This window comes from Lissotriton vulgaris, unplaced genomic scaffold (genome assembly GCF_964263255.1).
Source record: "Lissotriton vulgaris unplaced genomic scaffold, aLisVul1.2 SCAFFOLD_843, whole genome shotgun sequence".
In the NCBI taxonomy this organism is placed as follows: domain Eukaryota; kingdom Metazoa; phylum Chordata; class Amphibia; order Caudata; family Salamandridae; genus Lissotriton; species Lissotriton vulgaris.
In genome coordinates this window covers 664,863-684,809 of record NW_028253822.1, presented here as the reverse complement: position 1 = coordinate 684,809, position 19,947 = coordinate 664,863, and the positions used below count along the sequence as shown (strand labels likewise).

General features: G+C 42.1%; 1 protein-coding gene across 1 annotated transcript in view; it reads right to left on the bottom strand.

The window, feature by feature from the left end:
- Positions 1 to 19,947, bottom strand: part of LOC147660747 (breast carcinoma-amplified sequence 1-like) — a 197,213-nt gene that overhangs the window by 71,232 nt on the left and 106,034 nt on the right. Inside the window, exons 2-3 of the mRNA XM_086951485.1 lie at positions 13,873 to 13,954; positions 7,717 to 7,801 (exon numbers count right to left, since the gene is read on the bottom strand). Of these exons, the coding sequence (XP_086807611.1) occupies positions 7,717 to 7,801; positions 13,873 to 13,944 (157 nt within the window). The 5' untranslated portion in view covers positions 13,945 to 13,954. The remainder of the gene's footprint in view (positions 1 to 7,716; positions 7,802 to 13,872; positions 13,955 to 19,947) is intronic.

Below are 19,947 nucleotides of genomic sequence, written 5' to 3'. Positions count from 1 at the left end.
GGGTTTTTGGGAAAATTACTAGCAAATGTATGCCCTGCCACATGCTTGGGAATATCTACTATCTGAGTAAGTCCAAATCCGGATATAGCCTCAATAACATTTGCGGAATCATAATTCACCTGATTCTCTAGATGAAAGTTAAAATCACCAAGTAAGGTGAAATCTGATTTAAGAGAAAAAGATTCTAGGGGAAGATTAATAGCTTGAACAATTGTAGATCTGGCCCCAGGAGGACAATAAACAAGAAGTCCATTGAAAGATAGAGTTTTAGTTAGTTCAATGTAGAAACAGCATGCTTCAAACTCCTTTATGGAAGCTGAGGAAAATATTTCGGCATACGAGTCGGGATAGACTGCTGCAAGGCCTCCTCCTATCCTAGATGGTGTATCCAGGTGGTAGATAGTTTAGCCTGGTGGCACTTCTGCAACTAAATGTGGTCCAGCTGCAGTATCAACCCAGGTTTCTGTTACAAATACTTTATCAAACTGATAAGTTTCTAAGAGTTCTGCAAACTCAAAGCTGTGCTTTACCAGCAAAATGGCATTAATCAATGCACAGGTCGCTTTGGAGCCCCTCGAAAGGCAAACACTTTCCTTTGACGCAATTTTCAAGGCTAGGGGCTGGTCCTTGCTCTGCATAGTAGAGTATGAAAGCTTAAAGCTACATGTTTGACAAGCAAACTGGCTGAAATGAGATGCAAGGCATGCGTTTAAAAAAGGGCAACCTGAGGCTTTACCTGAAATGTTGATGGCCAGGAGGTCATCCCTAGAGTAGCTTAAACATTTTATGCATGGCAGTAGCACACCTGCTGCATGCATCCCTGCTGTGGGGTTGAATAAGTAGCCCATCATAGAAAGCGGCATGTCCCAACCATGGCACTTGCAGGGCAAGGAGTTTTAAAATAGATAGGGCAAAAGAAATATTGAACTGGGTCCAGCAACCCCTCACTCTAGCCTCAGGTTCCCCTGAGGCAAGAGAGTACTGGTAACACAAGATTAAGGCAATCAAGGGGCAAGACCGAGATTACATAAAATTATAAAAAATGGGACAGAACCCTGTGCAAGGTGGAGCCCACAAAAACCGAGCCAGGCACCTCCAAAATAATACAAGCGTGCCTACAATGAACATAAAATGTGCGGTACAAACCTTGTTACGATCATGGAGAGTCTGACTTGACCTACACCGTGAAAACAGTTTTTGGATATTTATTCACTATGACAGCAAACTAGTTCCAATATGTAGTGTCACAATTTTTCACATTTTTACCACCTTGAACTTTGGGCATGCAAGACACCCCGTTAGGGGTGACTTCATATTTTAAAATCGTTTTTTCTACATATCCAAGACACTTTTCATTTTCATGTGTCAATCCAATACTTTTAAAATGCAGCCCATCCCAACCATCCTAGCACCCATATAGGTGTGTCATATTCAAGAGATTTAAATACACAGTTGTCATTTAACTTCTATGTTATCAGTGCATGTTCGGTGCCATCTACTAAAATGTTACTGGAAAGTTAAATAAGCCAAATAGATCAATCCATTGTACACTACAGACTTTAGGGAGACAGCTTAGATGATTTACTACTGTGGTCAGTGGAATAGCACACAGAGTGCTAGAGCCAGCAAAACAAATGGATTAATGGGGGGACCATGACAAAATGATGCCTTTTATTAAAATGTTCATTTACCATTTGAGACGGGTTATAAACAGGATATTATCTTTGCAGCCAAAAATGCTCTGTGGGTAAAAGTTGAGTAGTGTATTTATGGCTAGCTTATATTTGTGGATTATCACCTTTTATATATATATATATATACCTTCAAACTACTGTCAGACCTGGCTGTTCGAGCAGTAGCGGCACCCCCCCCCCCCCACCCCAGCGCCTTGAGACCCTACGGGTATGTAGCGCGCTTTACAAGTGTCATTGATTGATTGATTGATTGATTGATTTGCTCTTCATCACCTCTAATCATTAGATTTCTCTTATTCAATGTTAGTGTCTCTTGTTTTTCATGAAGTTATAATGGGTGGATGCCACAGCTGTTGTTACATCTTGAGTCACATAGCTTGGTTTCCTTAGTATCCATTTTCATCTATATCAGTGTTTCCTAAACTGTGGGGCCTCAAGACTATTTTTGGAGGGTCGCAAAAGTTCAAGCAATAATTATAGATTCCTTACAATTTTGGATTTATCTTGTCACATTTGCTGAGTTTCAAAGACAAGGGGCCAAATGTCAGCCATTGTCCTGTGAAAAATTACTGCTTACATTTTTTAACATCGGGATGGTTGCTCACAAAATCTTCTCACTTTGCTGTCAGACAAAGAAAAGTAAAGTTAATTATCTGACTATCTTGCTGGGATACAGACAGTGTGAAAGCAAAGGTTGTAGGATGGCATTTCTTTGAAACACACAGAATAATGTAAATACCTGTATATGAACTGTACACATTCAACAGTTAGGAAAGCAAAAATTTCGCACATTGATTTGTAATTCTAATGTGTGATAGAATCAACAGTTTTAATAGGCTCAAAACAAATCAAGGTACACAAATAATGGATTCACTGAACCCCGAGGTTCACACATTATCAGTAAAAGTGTACGTCTGTGCAAATTTGGTGGATATTTTAATGGAAAACGTGCTGTCTATAAAAGACAGCGCACTACCACATGATGCTTTAATCACAATAAAAACATGCCTGTATCATGTCCATTAAAGCTAGATGGATCGCAAAGATGGTCGTTCTAAAATTGGCTGGCTGTTGCAGATGCTTATCTTTCTACAAATAGTTTTCTGTGTAATTACAACTGTTTGTTCACCATTTCCATGCTATACAATGCTTTGCATTTGTGCATTATTGATATGTGCTAATGTGTTTGGTTATATATGTTCTTCATTTATTTGTTGAGACCTCAAGAAATAAAATAATTTTGAAGGATGCCCAGGTTATTGCAAATTGCATTTGGTGTTCTGTTTTGACAGTGCTCTATTGAACATGAGTCTTGTGGTTTTGGAAGCTCTTTAACAATTTACATATTTTGAACTTTCTAAATATGCTCATATCTTATGTTTCAATCTTTGTAAAGTAGCTTGTTTTTGCAATGTCTAAATATATGTGACTATTTTTTCCTGGTAATTTGTTTACATTTTATAAGGGTAGGTTTTTGTTCTGGTATTGTTATCCTCTGTCTCCACTGAATCAGGCGATTCCCTTGCAGTCCCTGAGGCTGACCATGTATGGTGTGTGAATTACTCCAAGGCTTGGCTGTTTGGGGTCAACCACTACTAGAGGTGATGTGGGTGAAACGTTTGTGAACTATAACTGACTTGTACATTTGTATGTGTGTTCTTGTATTTGCATACCGCGCCTTGATACAACCTTGATATCCCTTTCATTTTCAAACCACTCCCATATGTACCCCCTAAATATAGAACTACACAGGAGTAGTGTCATGTATTTCCTGCATGGCCTATTGTAGTTTTCCCAATGTTAGCCGAATTGTGCATGTCATAGGCCCCATTTTCTTTTACACACTTTACTATAAAAACATGCTTGCTTTTGTGCCACATTGTATTTTCACACAGAACTTGGACATGTTTTCTTGTGTGCTGTTCTTTTCTTGGGATTTAGTCTGAACACCACAGACAAGGTTAAACAAACAATGCCCCTTGTTATTCTTTCTGACCAGGCACTAGCACCTAGACATAACACAAGAATACAGCTGTAGTTTATGTGTACATATGTCTTATTATATATATGAGCACAGGATCCAAACACACACACATGGAGCGAGAGTTCTGGAACAAGATCAATGCGTCCACTGAGATGTAGAACATTCATCTGTGTATGCTTAGGTACGGGTTCCGCCACTAATCACAGAGATTTTTGATATATAATCATTTAGCTTCAGTTCAAGGAGAGGGAGGTTTAGGCTACTCTGTCTTACAACATAACAGGGCTTTTCATGGCATAGGGTTTATTAACCATGCTAACAGTATTTTTAGTATACATTTGTTTTCTAATTGTGGTACAAATACTGCATTTCAGAGCACAATAGTTTAAATAATTATTCTAAAGTTCCTTTGTGTCTCCTGATTATTTTATTGTGGACAAGTACAAGTAAGAGAGCAAGAGGGTGTATCCATTTACCATGGTCCTTGAGAGGGCCAAGAGTGTTGTGTTTTGGGCTGCCAATTCACTTGTTTCTCTGTTAAGTTGGAGAGGGCAAGTGAGACATTATAGCTTGTCGGATTCGGGCTCATGGATACTGAGGTGGTATGGTGACTCAGTCCCTATGTACTGATGTTCTATGGTCCCAAGCATAGTTCTGTTCCTGAGCAGAATCCATGCAACAGTCGTTGAGTTCACTCTTGTTAGAATACTCTGTGCATAAGATGTCAGAATTTTGGCACAATGCAGACACACCATTCAGTATAAAGTACATGGGTTTGAAGATGAGGGAAGACGTGTCAGATTTTGAACACTAGACCAATAACTGATGGACATTCATTTATTCATTTTCTGGATTAGGATCTGTTGTGGCTTAATGGTGGCAGATCCATGTTTAAGACCACCCACAGCTCATAGACTTCAAGAGGCAATGTGTTTTTAGTTGCATTGGCCTTTCGCTTTTGTATGAATTTACACTCATTATCCTTTCTGTACTTTGTATTTTATTCCTTTATTTTGGTTCCCCTTGGTTTTCCTGGTAGCCCACCGAAACCTGTGCTTACTATTTTGTGAGATTTCTTTTTTGCTCACCTCAATACTTCTAACTGGTGAGTTTACTGTGGTTACCAGGGCCTGTCAGCTGGAATCTAGGTCAAGTGATGCTCATCAAAGCAACACCCTCTGCTGAAAACAGTAACCTGTTCGATGGTGTATGTGTTAAAAGTTTCCAACTGACTGATAAACTATACTGCCTAGTTGTCTCTTTCCTCCCTGCCGTCAGGTCAGTCAAACTTGCCTCTGCAATATCAAGACAAAGTTGAGCCTTCCCTCAACTGAGACAATGTTGGACTGGAGATTGAGATTCAGTCTGGTGTTTCTCTCCTTCACTGATCTTCCATGTTTTTCCCAGATTTCTGTCATAGGGAGAAATTTCATCTTTGTTTACCTGCATATGTTTTTAGGGACTGCATGAAGTTTACAGTGTGTCTACATAGCTGACATTAGAGTTAGTACCAGCACAGGCAAAGATCTACTCCCATACCTTTAAGAATTGCATTTATGAGCACATGAAGATGTTCAACAAGAGTACCAATACACATATTCATGAATAGTATTAAGTTGAGGTTTTGGGTCAGCTACAGGGGCCCTGGTATCCTCTAACTGAAATAGACAGATATACCCCACCGGTCACAACTGAACTGAATTCTTCTCCATTATAAATCTAAGCTCTACATCTTGTGATCTTGTATAAAAATATTATCATTTATTTTCTCCTTTTGATGTTATGTTTTAAATTTGAAGTACAATTTGGTATATTAACTGTCTCACTCGCAATTTTCTAAATGAACTTTGTGAAAAGATGACTCATGGGATAATAAAGTTTATTTTATATGAGATATTGTACTTCTAAGTTATATTGATTTATAATGCATTGGTACAGTTGTATAATTGCTTAAACTGTTTCTATTTAGTAAAATATTTGTAAATGCCTTTATGGATTGCCCCCGTGGTATGGACATATTGAATCCAGATAAACTGCTTCTTTGGTCTCTGTAATAGCAAGGGTCACATTAGTTTTGTCAAAAAAGATGTACAATAAGAGTGGCCAAAACAAAAGGACAACATGGAACGTTGGACATTAAATATGAACCTGGTTTTGAGCCAAACTGGTATAAAGGAAAAAGGAACACAAACTGAGATATTCTCTGCTATTACAACGATAGCAGGAGATTGTATGCAGTATATTTTACCCAAACTATGTTTAGATAAGTTATGTAAAACCTCTACATAAAGAGTAGTCCTTTACATCAGCAACCTGCATATTTAAAATGTGAATTTCCTGGGGAGAGAAGAAGTAGGGGGCATATTATCAAGGGGGTTTATCTCCGCTTTTTTGGCTTTAAAAGCCAAGAAAGCGGAGATAATTTTATCTCCCTATTACCTAGCTGTCGCTAACACCAGTTAGCAACAGCTAGTAGGAGATAGCGACCATCTTGGGCCCCGCTTTGCATGTCATTGATATTTATCACTAATGACATGCAAAGTGGGCGTGCCAAGATGTTAGCGACTGGAAACAGTCGCTAACATCGCTATCTCCTATTACCAACTTTTGGAGATATTCGCGCTAAGCGCGAATATCTCTAAAAGCTAACACCTGCCCCTGAGCAGTTCTTAGCCATGTTATCCAATGGTAGGTGGATAACATGGCTAAGAGCATTTCCTCGATAATGCATGAATATTGCTGACTTTACAGCAATATTTATGCATTTCGGCCGATTTTTATCGCTTAGGAGGTAAACCTTGATAATATCAAGGCTCCTAAGCAATAAAAATCGGCGATGCTCGGCGATATAATTTCGGCCGCTAACCAAGCTGAGCGATATTTTTCGCTCATGCTTGGTAATATGCCCCTCGATGTGTGCCACAGACAGAAGCAATCCATCTTTACAGTATCTAGAACACTAGGGTGCATATTTACAAGCCCCTATCACCACTGGAGCGTCACTTTTCTTGATGCTCCGGTGGCTTAGCGCCATCTTCCATATTTACAAGGTGGCTCGAAGCCACTTAGCGTAGCTTAACGCCACCTTGTAAATATGCTCCTTTCCGTTGCACTCCTCCGCGATAAAGGGGCGCTCAATGGAAGTTGCAGTGGGCATTCCACTGCAACACCCATTATTTTTTTATGATGCCCTAGATTTACAAGGCTGAGGTATCACTAAAAATGAATGCCATGGAATGCCAGGCATTAGAATGGTGATATGAGGAGAAATTATTCATTTCTCCTCGTTTTTTGCCCTTTCCATCCTGCAGCACACATGGAAAGAGTAAATCACCATTGTTGTTGTTTAAGTGCAGGAAGGTGTGCCTCCCTGCACATAAACAATTGTCCCCGCAGTGCAACAGTGCTGTAGGGTGCCTGCATTTCCGCTAGGCAGCTTTTTTGATCTCAGTGCTGGGGGAAACACAGGGATGCACCGTATTCTTGTGAAAATGGAGCATCCCTGCATTTTTAAAATCTCAGAGCAAGAGCTGCCAAATTTGGCGCAGCTCCGTTCTCCAACATTTGTTTGTAAATATGCCCCTAGGTTTCTGATTCCGTTCAGTTTCCTATTTCTAGTTGAGTGTCTTTTAATCTGGAATGTTTGCATGAGCACATTCAAGCATTATAAATCAATTTCATTAATTTATTCAATTCAAGCTCTGCCATTGTGACATATTTTGACACCTCTGTTAAGGCTTCCTGTGTATCCTATGAGTTCTGTATTTTACTCACTTCACTGCCAGGATATCATGTTCCTGTATATCAAATATTCCGTGGTAGAGGGTACTGTTTTGGATGTAACTCAATTTTGTATTTATTCATCCAATCACTAACCTCCCTTCCATACACCATTCATCCACTTTTTTTTATTTCAGCCTTGCTCTACTTCCCCACATCCCTTGCTCACTTTCCTCCTGCCTCACTTCCTCTGTACTCTTGTTGTTCACTACAGTGAACTAAGTTAAAAAGAAGGCAAAACCTTGTCTTGTTACATACCTGTATCATTCTTTTGAAAGCTGCTGGGTGGTGCACTTTGGAGAGTCGCAGGTCCATTTTGAACACAAACCGGTTCAGATACAATCTAAAAGGGAAAGATAAATCACATCATGCATTTAGTCTGGCTTATGTTTTTAATGCATACCTTAGGTATATATAGAGAAAATATTTATAATGTAGAATGAAGACACATTTTATAAGTATAATAATGTGCACATTTTCACATATTTATTCTTCTTATATCCCTTAAGATTGAAATTATTAACAGGGTATTGTTTCAGAAAATTAGACGTGGCTTAGAGGTCAGTTTACCAATTAAAGTCATGTGGAATACATGTGAAAGGCACTAGTACCATACAAATAACTATGATGGTTTTTTAGCCCATAGAGAATGGTCCATTTGTACACAGAGGGCATAGCCTATGGCTTCTACCACCACATAAGAGGACCATGCACCCTATTTATAGACTCAGATCCCCTGATGGGGATCCTTTTGCTCTGAAGCAAGTCACACAAAGGTGGCTCCCTTCACAGCACTGAAGGTTTGCTGAGTGGGCCATGTTTGAAGTGTCCATTCATCAAACATTTTCATCTAAACAAAAAGGAAGTGACCCACCAAGTAGGGAATTTCGTAGGACCCTTCTGCATTTTACCTGCTAATGTGCAACACACATCGCATGGTGAACATTGGCTGGGGCAATGAGTGACCGTAGCCCCTGCCTTCACGGGATTGGTATAACTGACACTGTGACCTGGCCGCCCTTTTGTAGATGGGCCACCAGATTAGAGGTATACAACTACATAAACCTCGCGTTCCCAGATTCTAAGTTTGATTTGCCCTGAACCATGCAAGTTGACACAGGCTGGTGCAAATCCTACAATGAGATTTATCAAGCCAAGCATGAACACCATGAGCGGCCCTTGGTGACATTGTAAATCTAGTGTAACAAAAGGCAGCGCAAGTGGTGAGGGTATTACATAGGTGGAGACTGGGTGTTCCTATGCATTCACTCATGTAATCTGATGAATTCCCAGATTTATCAAGAGTGGTAGACCTAGGAATTCATCAGAAGTGTACGCCTTCCACCAAGAGGTTCAACGAGGAGAAATCTCTTTATTTCCCCTCATAGTTACCTCCTTCTAAGTGTGCTGCATTCTTAGAAAGACAAAAATGCCTCAAAGGATTGCTTTATGCAGGAAGGTGCCCCTTTCTGTACAAAAACAATCCTGTCTACAATTCAGACACCCTTGCACCATGGTGCAAAGGGTACCTGCATTGGAACTAGGCAGCACATTGTATGTCAGTGCAAGGAAAAGACAGGAATGCGCTGTACAATGTTAAGGACAGTGCATTCCTGCCATTTCCCTGTCACGCAGTGCAGCAAGGTGACTTGCTGCTCTGTGTGATTTGTACATAAATATGCGCCTATCAGTTTAGCAAGGCAGTAGCAATGCCAATGTACATTAGTGTTCCTGTAAGAATCTAAAAAAGGCCTATTGAGGTAGAGAAAAGTCCATTACATGGCTCTGGAGAACATGCACCCATGCCTTGAAGTACCCATAGAGAGCTGTGGTATTTTGACCTCCACTTCAGCAGGGCATGTGCCTTGAGTCCTTCCCATTTAATGAAGTGAGACTCAGAGTGGGAATCTGTAGTCGAAAGGGCATATCAAGTGCACCTTTCTTTTTAAGACAGCCACTACTGCCATCGCATTAGGCGACAGAGGACTGACAGAGGTGGCAGTGAAGTGATTATAATTTTCAGGAATGCTGTTTTTTAATATCACCTGTTTCACCTGTTTGAGAGAGCAGGCTACTTACCTCTCCTGCTTTTTTCTAATTGATTTACTCCTGGCTCCTATGATCATCCATGTAGAGCACTGATACTCAAATTATGGCCCTGGGGCCTAATGTGGCCCTTCTGACCTTTATATGCGTCAGAAGGGCCACTGTTCAACAGCATCACTGGGCTGCTGCTTACTTGACTCAACACTAACATTGAATAGCCACGGTGGTCGTGTGCTCATGACGAGCTGAGCTCGTCATGACCACACCCGTTTCTTTAGAACGTTCGTCCAGCAGGAGAATTAGCCCAGCGTGCAAGCGTTCTAAAGGTCATAACGAGCTCAGCTCATCATGAGCACACGAGCACCGTGGCTCATGACGATCTGAGCTCGTCATGAGATTCAAAGGGGTTAAAGAAACAGCCAAGCATTTATTTAAAGGTTAATAAATGTTAAAGAAGGGACGTAACTAGGGAGTCCTGAACAACTTCACTTTAGTAACACCTTCATTTTTAAAGCCATCTTTGAGGCAAAAGTGTATATATGTGATGTCTCTTCAATTCAAAAGGTGTATTTCTTTAGCAAGCAACACTGTTTCACCTTAGCACAACAGATTATATCAGTGCATTGAGAAGTATTATTTTTAAAGTGATAGTTTTCAAACATGAATTTAGAAACACTAATTCTCCCCCCCACCCTGACACCAATGTCAATAGTGAACTAAGAGGCAAAGAAGTAGTTATGTGTACTCGTTGGGTGGTATTATACTTTCTTAAATCAAAACAGGAGAAGGCTTTGTACAGTGCACATTAGGAAGTTATTTATTTCAATGTACTCCTATGTAAGATAATGAAGAAAAAGGTGGGAAAATAAAACACAATTTGTTAACGTGGGGAAGCCGGGATTAATCCCAGGAGTTTCACATTGTACAATTCAGCCACTAGATGTACATGTTTTTCTTCCCCTACACCTGCCTTACTGTCAATCAACCGCCATCCTGCTAGCATCAATACAACCCTTAGTCGCCTCACAGACCAAACATTTGGCCCCTGGGCAAATTATTGCCCATTACGCTATGAGAGAGGCTACCCTCCACAGGCTAAAAGGTTTCACTTGCTCTTGAGCTGTTGATTTCCTGAGAGGAGACTCCCAGCTCCCACTGCCTCCCAACTAATGCTTGTATCAATGACCATAGCTCGACCAGTATGAGTCAAACCACAAAAGTACAGAACTTGCCAGAACCAGTCAATGAGCTGAGCTGCTAGAATGCAATATGAGTATCTGCCACTTGAGCATACTGATGAATCTGAAATGTCCAGTCCAGGTGCCAAGACTGCCTAACCAGAAGATTGGAGTCCCCCATCAGTGGTGACTGGGACTGAGAGAGACCAGGGTTTGGGGACTGTCTGCCAACTGCCCTTGCTAGGTTCAAAAGCAGTAACCTAGGGATGATTAAACTTGCCCAACAGCATGAGCTGCTTACATCCCTCTGTGAGTGAAAGAGCTGGCTGGCTGGTAAGCAGGGTCTTTGGACCAGAGGAACTCAGGCAGGGCAAAGTAATGCCACTACTGTATCCCAGCCTGCCCCGAGATATGGTTACTGAAGTCCAGAGGCATGGATGCATCCTCCCAAGGTGGATGACATCTGTGACTGAGGGTGCCCTGTAACTCAAGAGGATGTGAAATCCATTCAGTGATCTATTTCTAAGAAGTGCCAAAGGTTTACAAAAAAGACAACTACACCCAGATGATGTGGGATTCACAAGCAACTTCAAGTACCACGAGAAGACCAATATCATTAGTAGATTGTCACAACTGCAACCAAGGATTGGCACCTGCTTGTTTGGAAGTAAGGTTTTGTGATCACACCCGAGGAAGACCCCAGCACACCACTGACTGACTAGTGCTGGTGCAGCTGTGACATACCTGAGGATGTTGGCACAGGTGCATGAAGCATGACCTCTATCAGCCGGGGTTGACACCTAGCATCTGTGCTTAGTAAGCTATGACGATTGCACAGTTGAGGAGTGATGTCAGCTTGGCTGACATATACTTCCTTAGCCTTTGCCCTTGGAAGGACCATACCTAATTTTTAAACTAGAACTGTGAAGGTACTCAGACCTGGTTCCCTGAAGGAAGGGAAGTATGCTCACTGAAGTGGAGAAAGAATAATTATTCCATTACGGCTAATAGTAAATATAACCACATAATCTCCCCCAACAAGGTCACACTGAAATTCCTTTCAGAGGGTCAAATGCCAAAGCAACTTGCCAATAGGGGTGGCCAATAAACTCCACTCTCCGGGAGAAGTTTGCAGAGTTTTACCCACTCTGCACTCTGAATTCAGCAAAACCTCTGCCAACTGCCACATTGCAGTGTTTTTCTCACACTGTTGGCAAGCACAAGTGAGTAAAAACACGTGCTAGATTGCCTCCCAGTGAGATTTCTCAACGCGACTGGTAGCTATCACTCCTGTTGAAAAAGCTGCCAATCGCGTTGCGAAAGCTGTAGCTTGAGTACAAAATCCACTTGAGTGGCAGAAATAAGCAGTGCCCTCTGGCACACCAGGTGGTGCCGTTTGCACTGATTTTACAGCATGGGACAAGCTCCTGCCGCTAAAACTCAGAGTGAACACTAAGACGGACCGGAATTCTGTTACTTGTGGAACTCCACGTTAACTCGTACAGTTTTTAGTTAACGCCATAGAATTCAGCAGAGTAAAATTCCAAGGGGCAAATTACCAAGGAGGGCGATAGGAGAATATCTCCGCGTTAGCGGCCGTTTTTGGCCGCTAAGCGGCGATAATTCTACTGCCCTATTAAAAAGCTGTCGCTAACAGCAGTTAGCGACAGCTTGTTGGCGATAGCGAGCGGTTTGGGGCCCGCTTTGCATGTCAGCGATATTTACTGCTAATGACATGCAAAGTCGACATACCCAACCCGTTAGCGACTGACAGCAGTCGCTAACGTCGCTATCGCCTATTAGCAAGGCAGGCGTAGCGTTGGAAATATTTGCGCTAAGCGCGAATATCTCCAAATACTAACACCTGCCCAGATCAGTTCTTAGCCATGTTATCCAATGGGACGTGGATAACATGGCTAAGAGCATTTCGTTGCTAATGTGTGAATATCGCTGTATTCACAGCGATATTCACGCATTTCGCTGCTATCGCCTGGATTTTTATCGCTTTTGAGATAAACCTTGCTAATAGCAAGTTATCTCAGCGATAAAATCAAGTGATGAGCGGCGATAAAAATATTGCCGCTAACCCTACTTAGCGATAATTATCGCTATTTGTTGGTAATATGCCCCCAAGAGTCCCATCCACCCCTACTTAACAAAAAATATCATCCCCTAGAATACTCTTGGCCCTGTTCCCATTAGTGCCCCATAATGATTGGTTGTGTTGCATACATTTTTTTCTGTTAAAACCAAAGTACTGGCCATCTGGTGTCTTTTGCGTTGCCACCTGTCTGAGCAGTTGGCATAACTACAGTTCGGTTCAAGCACTTAAGGGGGACCCTTTTTGGTTTGAGTCTAATATTAGGTCTAAGCCCTGGACTGAGCCAGCAACCTATAGCTACCCTGAGACTCCTGAAAATATTTTCACAAAGCCCTAATTTACTAAAAACAATTACAGATAGAAATTGATTTATTTTTACATAATGTTACATAATGTTAACTCATATTTTTAGAGCAGAAAATTCATAGAATGTTATACTTTTTTTAATAATATTTGAAGAGAACCTAACAGCCGCATGCATGATATGTCTCAACACGTTTCAGGAAGTCTTTTTAATTACTGCATGTTCAAGGTACCAGCCATCGTTTATAAATGCGGTTTATATATTCTCATAACAGAGTTTTAGATAAGGAATTCTAATGAACTTTGCAGGGGTATTTGTAACCTACAAGGTCTCTTGACTTTCAAGCCATTATATCCAAAGGTGAGCCCATTTGTGTATTTTTTTCCACAGAGGTGTTAAGATAGCTGCATTTGCATGAAAATCGCAAATCAACACCCTTGTCCAATTGTACCTTGACTGGTGTGAAATCCAAGTCAGTGCCTTCTCTGTTGTAATGTATACAAATATTATTGATTTTATTTTGGAAGCATCTTCTTCACTGGTTAATGGAGAGTGCTGAAATGTTTCCTTGGGTTTCCTTGGGACATATAGATATACATCGAATATTGTTTCAATCAAAAACGTAGCTGCACTCAAGCCTTGGGAAAGCCTACATCGCAGACGCTGTTAGTTGTATGTACTAATGCTTCATGTGCCTTTTCCTTGAGAGAGTATCAGGCTCTCTTCGTGTCTGCATCAATCTTAAACATAATGAAGATAAATTAGCAAAGTCACTTCTAGCATACCTCATAATCGTCTGTATTCACAGTGTTATCTTTGTCCTCTGCTTTTTCTTGGACGCTTTCCACATTCCCCATATTCGTTTATCTAGAAGAGAAAACAATTACATTTAATGCGAAACTAAAGCAAAGCCTTGTCGAATATAAAGGCAAACATCAGACTTAATCATCCTCGGTGGACACATAACTACATTGATGAGTATTTCGAAATACAAAAAATCACAAAAGAGTAAGGGCCAGATGTATCAAGGCTTTTGCGACTCGCAAAGGCCGAAATTCACAGAATTTCGGCCTTTACGACTCGCAAACAGCCTTTTAGCATTTTCTGGTATGTATGAAATAATCGCAATGAGGAATCGCTAAAAAATAGCGATTTTGTACATACATTCCGTTTTGCGAATTCTAAAGAGCGATTCGCAAAAAATCGCTATTTAGAATTTGCAAAACGGAATCTTGATACATCTAACCCTAAGTGGCTAGAATATTGAGCCTCATAAGTTTCTGTTTGCTCTTATATAACAGCAATGAGAACTGCATTTATTTTTCAAAATTGGTGACTCGGTTCGAATATTTTCCTCCTGGACATTATCCTTTCACTCATGTATGCAGTTGATCCAGGCGACCTTCCCTCCAATTAAACTATGAATATTGGCAAGTCTAAAAAGTCAATTCAAATGATTTTGACTATCTACCGGTGACTCTGTTTGCATTATAAATCCTCATAATTCTTGCTATTTTGAGTTTACTAGAGCAGGCAGCAGAGCGAGGCCTCTCCTGTGTGCCTGCTTCTAAACCACTGAACACCTGTGCTACAGACATAGGTGAAGATCCCCCAAGTGTCGCTACAGCTTGGGGGTTCGTCTCCTGGACAAAAGCAACCAGAGAAAGAAGCCTTCTCTTAGTAGCATGACCAAGAGTTTTTTTTAATGAAAATAATGGATTGCCTGGTGGATCCTGCCTTTCTTCAAGGTTAACAAATGTACACAGTTTGGACAAAGCTGCACTCCAGCCAAGGTATCACATATACAAAATAACATAACATAAGCATTTGTAAAGCACACGCATCACCCAAGGGTATCAAGGTGCTGAATAACAGATGTTTATTGTTGCTCAATGGTACTCATTTTATCCTACTCAGGTGGATAAGTGGAAACGCTGGGATTTGAACCTGTTATTATGAGGACAAACACAGACCCCTACAATGGACGCATTAGTCCACTAAGCCACCAGCCCCAGTTAGATCACTAAGACCCAGCACTGCATGCACACCCCACCAACTACCAAGCCTCAACATTTAACCCTTTCGCTGCTGGCCCGATTCCCCTGCTGTGCTGTTGGGAGGGGGCGCACACAGTGCCCCGGTGCTCATGACAAGCTCAGCTCGTCATGAGCCACGGTTCTCGTGTGCTCATGACGAGCTCAGCTCGTCACGGCCACACTTGTTTCCGTTGCGAGCATTCCAACGGTCATGACGAGCTGAGCTCGTCATGATCGTGGGAGGGGTTAAACTGAATGCTCCGTACGAGCCCAACCTAAGTCAATTGTACTAATTATTCCGACAAGAAACATTTCTCTACCGCATTACAAAAATAGCTGTTCTCTGGACTTGGGACTTACCATCTTGTGCTCAGGTCCCCTTCAGTCCCAGCACTATAAAACTATGTTTTCATTATACCACACTCCAGCCAGGATAGCTAAGTGGGGAGGATCCACTGGTATCACTTGTCCTCGATGCAATTCAGCAGAGGCAGATATTGTGCGCATGTTCGCTCTCTGCCCACAACTATTTACTTTGATTAAAGATTTGGAGGACTTTCTTGGTAGGATATTACGATTACAAGCACGTTTGACACCTATGCTGATACTGTTGGGGAGAGCCCCAGAGGGAGATTTTGCACAAAAGGAATTCATGTTTATGGCTATGGCAGTGTTTAGGCTGACAATAGCAAGAGCATGGTTGGATAAGAATCCCCCGGTTATGCAAACCTGGCTGGCGAATTTATTAGCCACGTATAACCTTGAGAAGGCAATTTATGCACGAAAGGGATAAAGGGGAAGAAGGCTAGGTTTAAAAATTTGGGAGCCAATAGCCAAATCTACTTATCCGGAGCCCAGCTGATGCGAGAGCCGAAGGAAACCGCCCCTCCCTTTTTGAGGCGCTGGAGAAGCTGCCTTTTCTCATGCCGAGAAATCCAGCTCCGGTGTTCCCAAGTCACCCTCGCGGGTTGCTGGAGATCGAGTCCTGAGAAGCGAGATACAAGACCTCCTTCATTCTAGAACCAAGGTACGGAGCTGATCAAAATCCTTAGAGCGAATTCTTGATTCCTATACTTGGCAAAAACTCAAGAGGAGAATGTCCCTGTGGGCAGGGTGCAGTATATGTGAAAGGAGGTATATGCCCTGATGTCTGTGACATGTTCTGATGGTGTAATTCGTTTTTCACTATGGAAAGCCTACCTGTCCCATAGGATAGAATGGGAGTTTATTTATAACATCTTATAAGTATAACTTCCCATTGGGACTAAGTAGGATGATGGAGTTTAGCATGCCTGAACGCAGAATATAAAAATGCATCTTTTAGAAGAGATGATTTTTATATTTTGTGTTTGAAAATACCACTTTTAGAAAGTGGGTATTTTCTTGCTTAGCCATCCTGTGTGTCTCTACTGGTTTGCGGGTTGACTGTCTGGCTTTGGAGTGACAGGGCCAGGGGATGTTCATTCTCTTTAGACAGCCACTGGTGGGGTTGAGGTGTGTCCTGCCTTTTCTGGAGGAGTCAGGGCTGGGCTGAATAGACCTGGGCTGCATTTACAGTAGGGGGAAGAGATGTCCTTGCACCTGATAATAGGTCTCATCTGCCTCACATAATGCTATCTCCACCTCCTGCCAGGAAGCTGGGCCAGAGAGGACAGAACTGGTTTGCACTGAGCACAGAGTATAAATATTGGAGCATAGGTCCCAGAAATTTCGAATACTTCTGGACTCAAGAGGAGAAGAGTTGGGAAAGCTGGAGAGAAGTACTGCCCCTTTGCTGTGTGCTGTCTGGGGTGGGCCTGCAGTGGCTGTTTCTGCAAAGGAGAGGACAAAGACTTTGCTGTTTCCTGTGTTTCCTGCTTGAAGAAGATCTCCAAGGGCTTGAAGTATAGCTTCCCTTCTGTTCTGAAGTCTCAGGGACCCAAATACTTCAAATACTTCACTACCAGCTCCCTTGAACTCCATTGCTGGGAGTTTTGACCTGCCAAGATGTGCAGGTTCTCGTGTTGGGCCTCTCGCGGTTGTTCCTGCTGCTGGGAGCTAAGAAAACATGAAGCAACTTAAGAAGAATGACGCATCCCCACTTGTTTCTGACGTAACACCGCAGTGCAGGAAGAATTTCCATGCATCACTGATGTAACACTGTAGAAACCGATGAAGCCCCTGCCCACGACTGGAGAAACTGTCACACACAGAGTCTTGTGCATCACTCTACAAACTCAGAAATCACAGCATCGTCTTTAACACAAGCCCTGCTGTGCGGCTGCAAGAACCGCTCTTGGGACCACCGGTGGAGAGCTTGATGCAGCGTTGTTGCTGCCACCGCATCGAGAGTCGACGCCTCCCCGAATCCCTATGCATCGTACTGGGGCGACAAGTCTACAACAATACCGGGACCTCAGTAAGAAACCAACACATCACCTTCCTGCACAGTATGAAACCGAAGCATAATTCACCTTCTCTTCAGTAAGGAACTGATGCATCACCCCCCCCCCCTGCATGGCAGTGGGGAACCGACGAATCATCTCCCCTGGAGCAAGGAACTGACGCATCACCTTCTCTGTGCATAAGGAACCATCGCATCACATCCACCGGAGCGGGTTTTGCTTATGATTTTTTTGACACATCTAATGTATTTTGTGTTGAAAGGGTTGCATCTATAAGTTGCTATGGACAGAACTGATTTTTTACCTTTCAAAAGTCATATCTTGATAAGTGAATGTTGGATTTTTGTTGCTTTGGTCCTATTTGGTTTAGATAAAGATCATGTATTCTTCTAAAACTGGTGTGGTGTCCATTTGTAGTGTTTTCACAGTAGTACTGGATGTGTACACAAATGCTTTACACACTGCCTCTGGGATAAGCCTGTCTGCTCGTGCCAAGCTACCAAGAGGGTGAGCATGGGTTGTCTAAGGGTTTAACTCCCTTATCCTGACTAGAAGCAAAGGTCCCTACTTGGACAGGGGTGCAAACCATTGCCAACTAGAGACCCCCATTTCTAACATTAATTAATTACTGTAAGTATTTATTTACTAAACATTTATATATCACAGACCTAGACACATGGCAGTATAACACGTTAGCAGGACATACAATAAAGAGAAAAAGAGTTCATATGTACCATACCAGAAAGTAACAGTGACGAACAGTCACATTTAGAGGGGGGAAGGTGGTAGAGTTATATTAATGATTGTTCAAGTGGAGAGAATTATAGTCTTAGAGATAAGAATTTAACAGTGTTGTCATCAATTTCAGATGTCATAGGTGTTGCTATCAATGATGTTATAGAAAATGTTATGAGTGAGATAAAATATGCAGTCATAAGCAGACAAGGGCATTAGTTATAGTTACCTACATTAAAATGTTCTGTTTTTACGGACATGTTTACCTAACTATAACATCATTTTAACATTTGTTTTTTCTGTGAATTTCTGAGTTTTTTTAAATGTAGTTTAAGGTTTTATGACTAGACCTATCTATAACCTCACTTTAACCTCTGCTTTTTTTTTTAGTAAAGTTCTTACTTTCTCTTACCTAAGTAACAATATAAAGGGATCTCACTTTAACTAAGGCTACTGGCTTGGTCAGAGGGTCAGAGAATGACTTATCGGCTTTGTCAATAAATCAGAACAATACTTTATCAGTAACTATAATCCAAAGAATTACCATGTACACCCATGACAATGCTTAATAACAATTATCATCACAAAAATATATGTATTTCACTCTTTATTTAACACTCTTCAGGCCCCAAATTGCAGCCAAAGAACTGAACATAAGGAGTCCCTGCACTCAATCTGAAGAGCATCAATGTCTAACTCGTAGTGGTCTAAAAATATTGTTGAGCTCTCCTGGGGTCATACTTTCAATGACCCATGGAACTTACGTTTTAAAAAAAAAACTTTTGTGGAGCACTGTTGTGATTCTTGAAGCCCTTACAACACTTTTGTAAATGTTTGGTGATGTTCCTTCCCCTCCTTGTGGCCCCACAATAACCACAGTTTTAACAACAAAGCCCAGACAGGACATTATGGGATGCTTCTGGGAGGTAGCAGTGAATACTCTATAAGTGGCATTGCTGCTTAATAGTGAAGGGGCGAGGCTTCCTTTTTTTTCTTTTAATACTTTGGTGCCCTGGTCCCACTCAGGGCACCTCCTGCCTATTTGTTTCGCGATGGCAGCATGGAGCGCCCCCTCCTGCACTGCCTGAGACATTATTGTTTTTGTTTTTTTCTTGGTGGATGATTAGGTCCCACCCGAGCTATCCAACGCTCCTCTCAAGGAGGGCCCCACAGGGATGCTCAAGACCCTCGCACCCCTGCCGGCTCCCCTGCCAGCGCCCATCCTAGATGCTGGCAAGAACCAGCTGCATTGGTTTGTTCCCGCTGGCAGGAACATCTTTTGTGTCTGCTCCTGGTGGGTGGGAGCAGACCTAGGTTTCCTGTCTGGGAGAGCACAGGAAAGGAGTTATCTTTCAGTTCTCTACCCACACTCTCCCAGGCAGGGAAAAAAACAATGCCCCGAAAGATTGTGCCCCTCGGGCAATGCCTGCTATTTGGCCCTGGGAGATGATGCCCCACTCCCCAAACTACAAAAATACTGTGGCAGGCCCTGCTGGGGGATTGGGGTAACCAGGGCCATTAATTGGCTCAGGGAGGGGAGCCTCATGCCCCACTCCCTAAAAGAAAATACAGTTGCAGGCCCCATGGGGCTGAGCGAGGGGGCCACATGCCTCATTACAAATTAATCAACCACCCCTTAGGCTCTGGCCCAACGTCGAAGGGATTCAAATAGAAAAGGGTGGTAGCCCACCCTTTCTTTTAATTT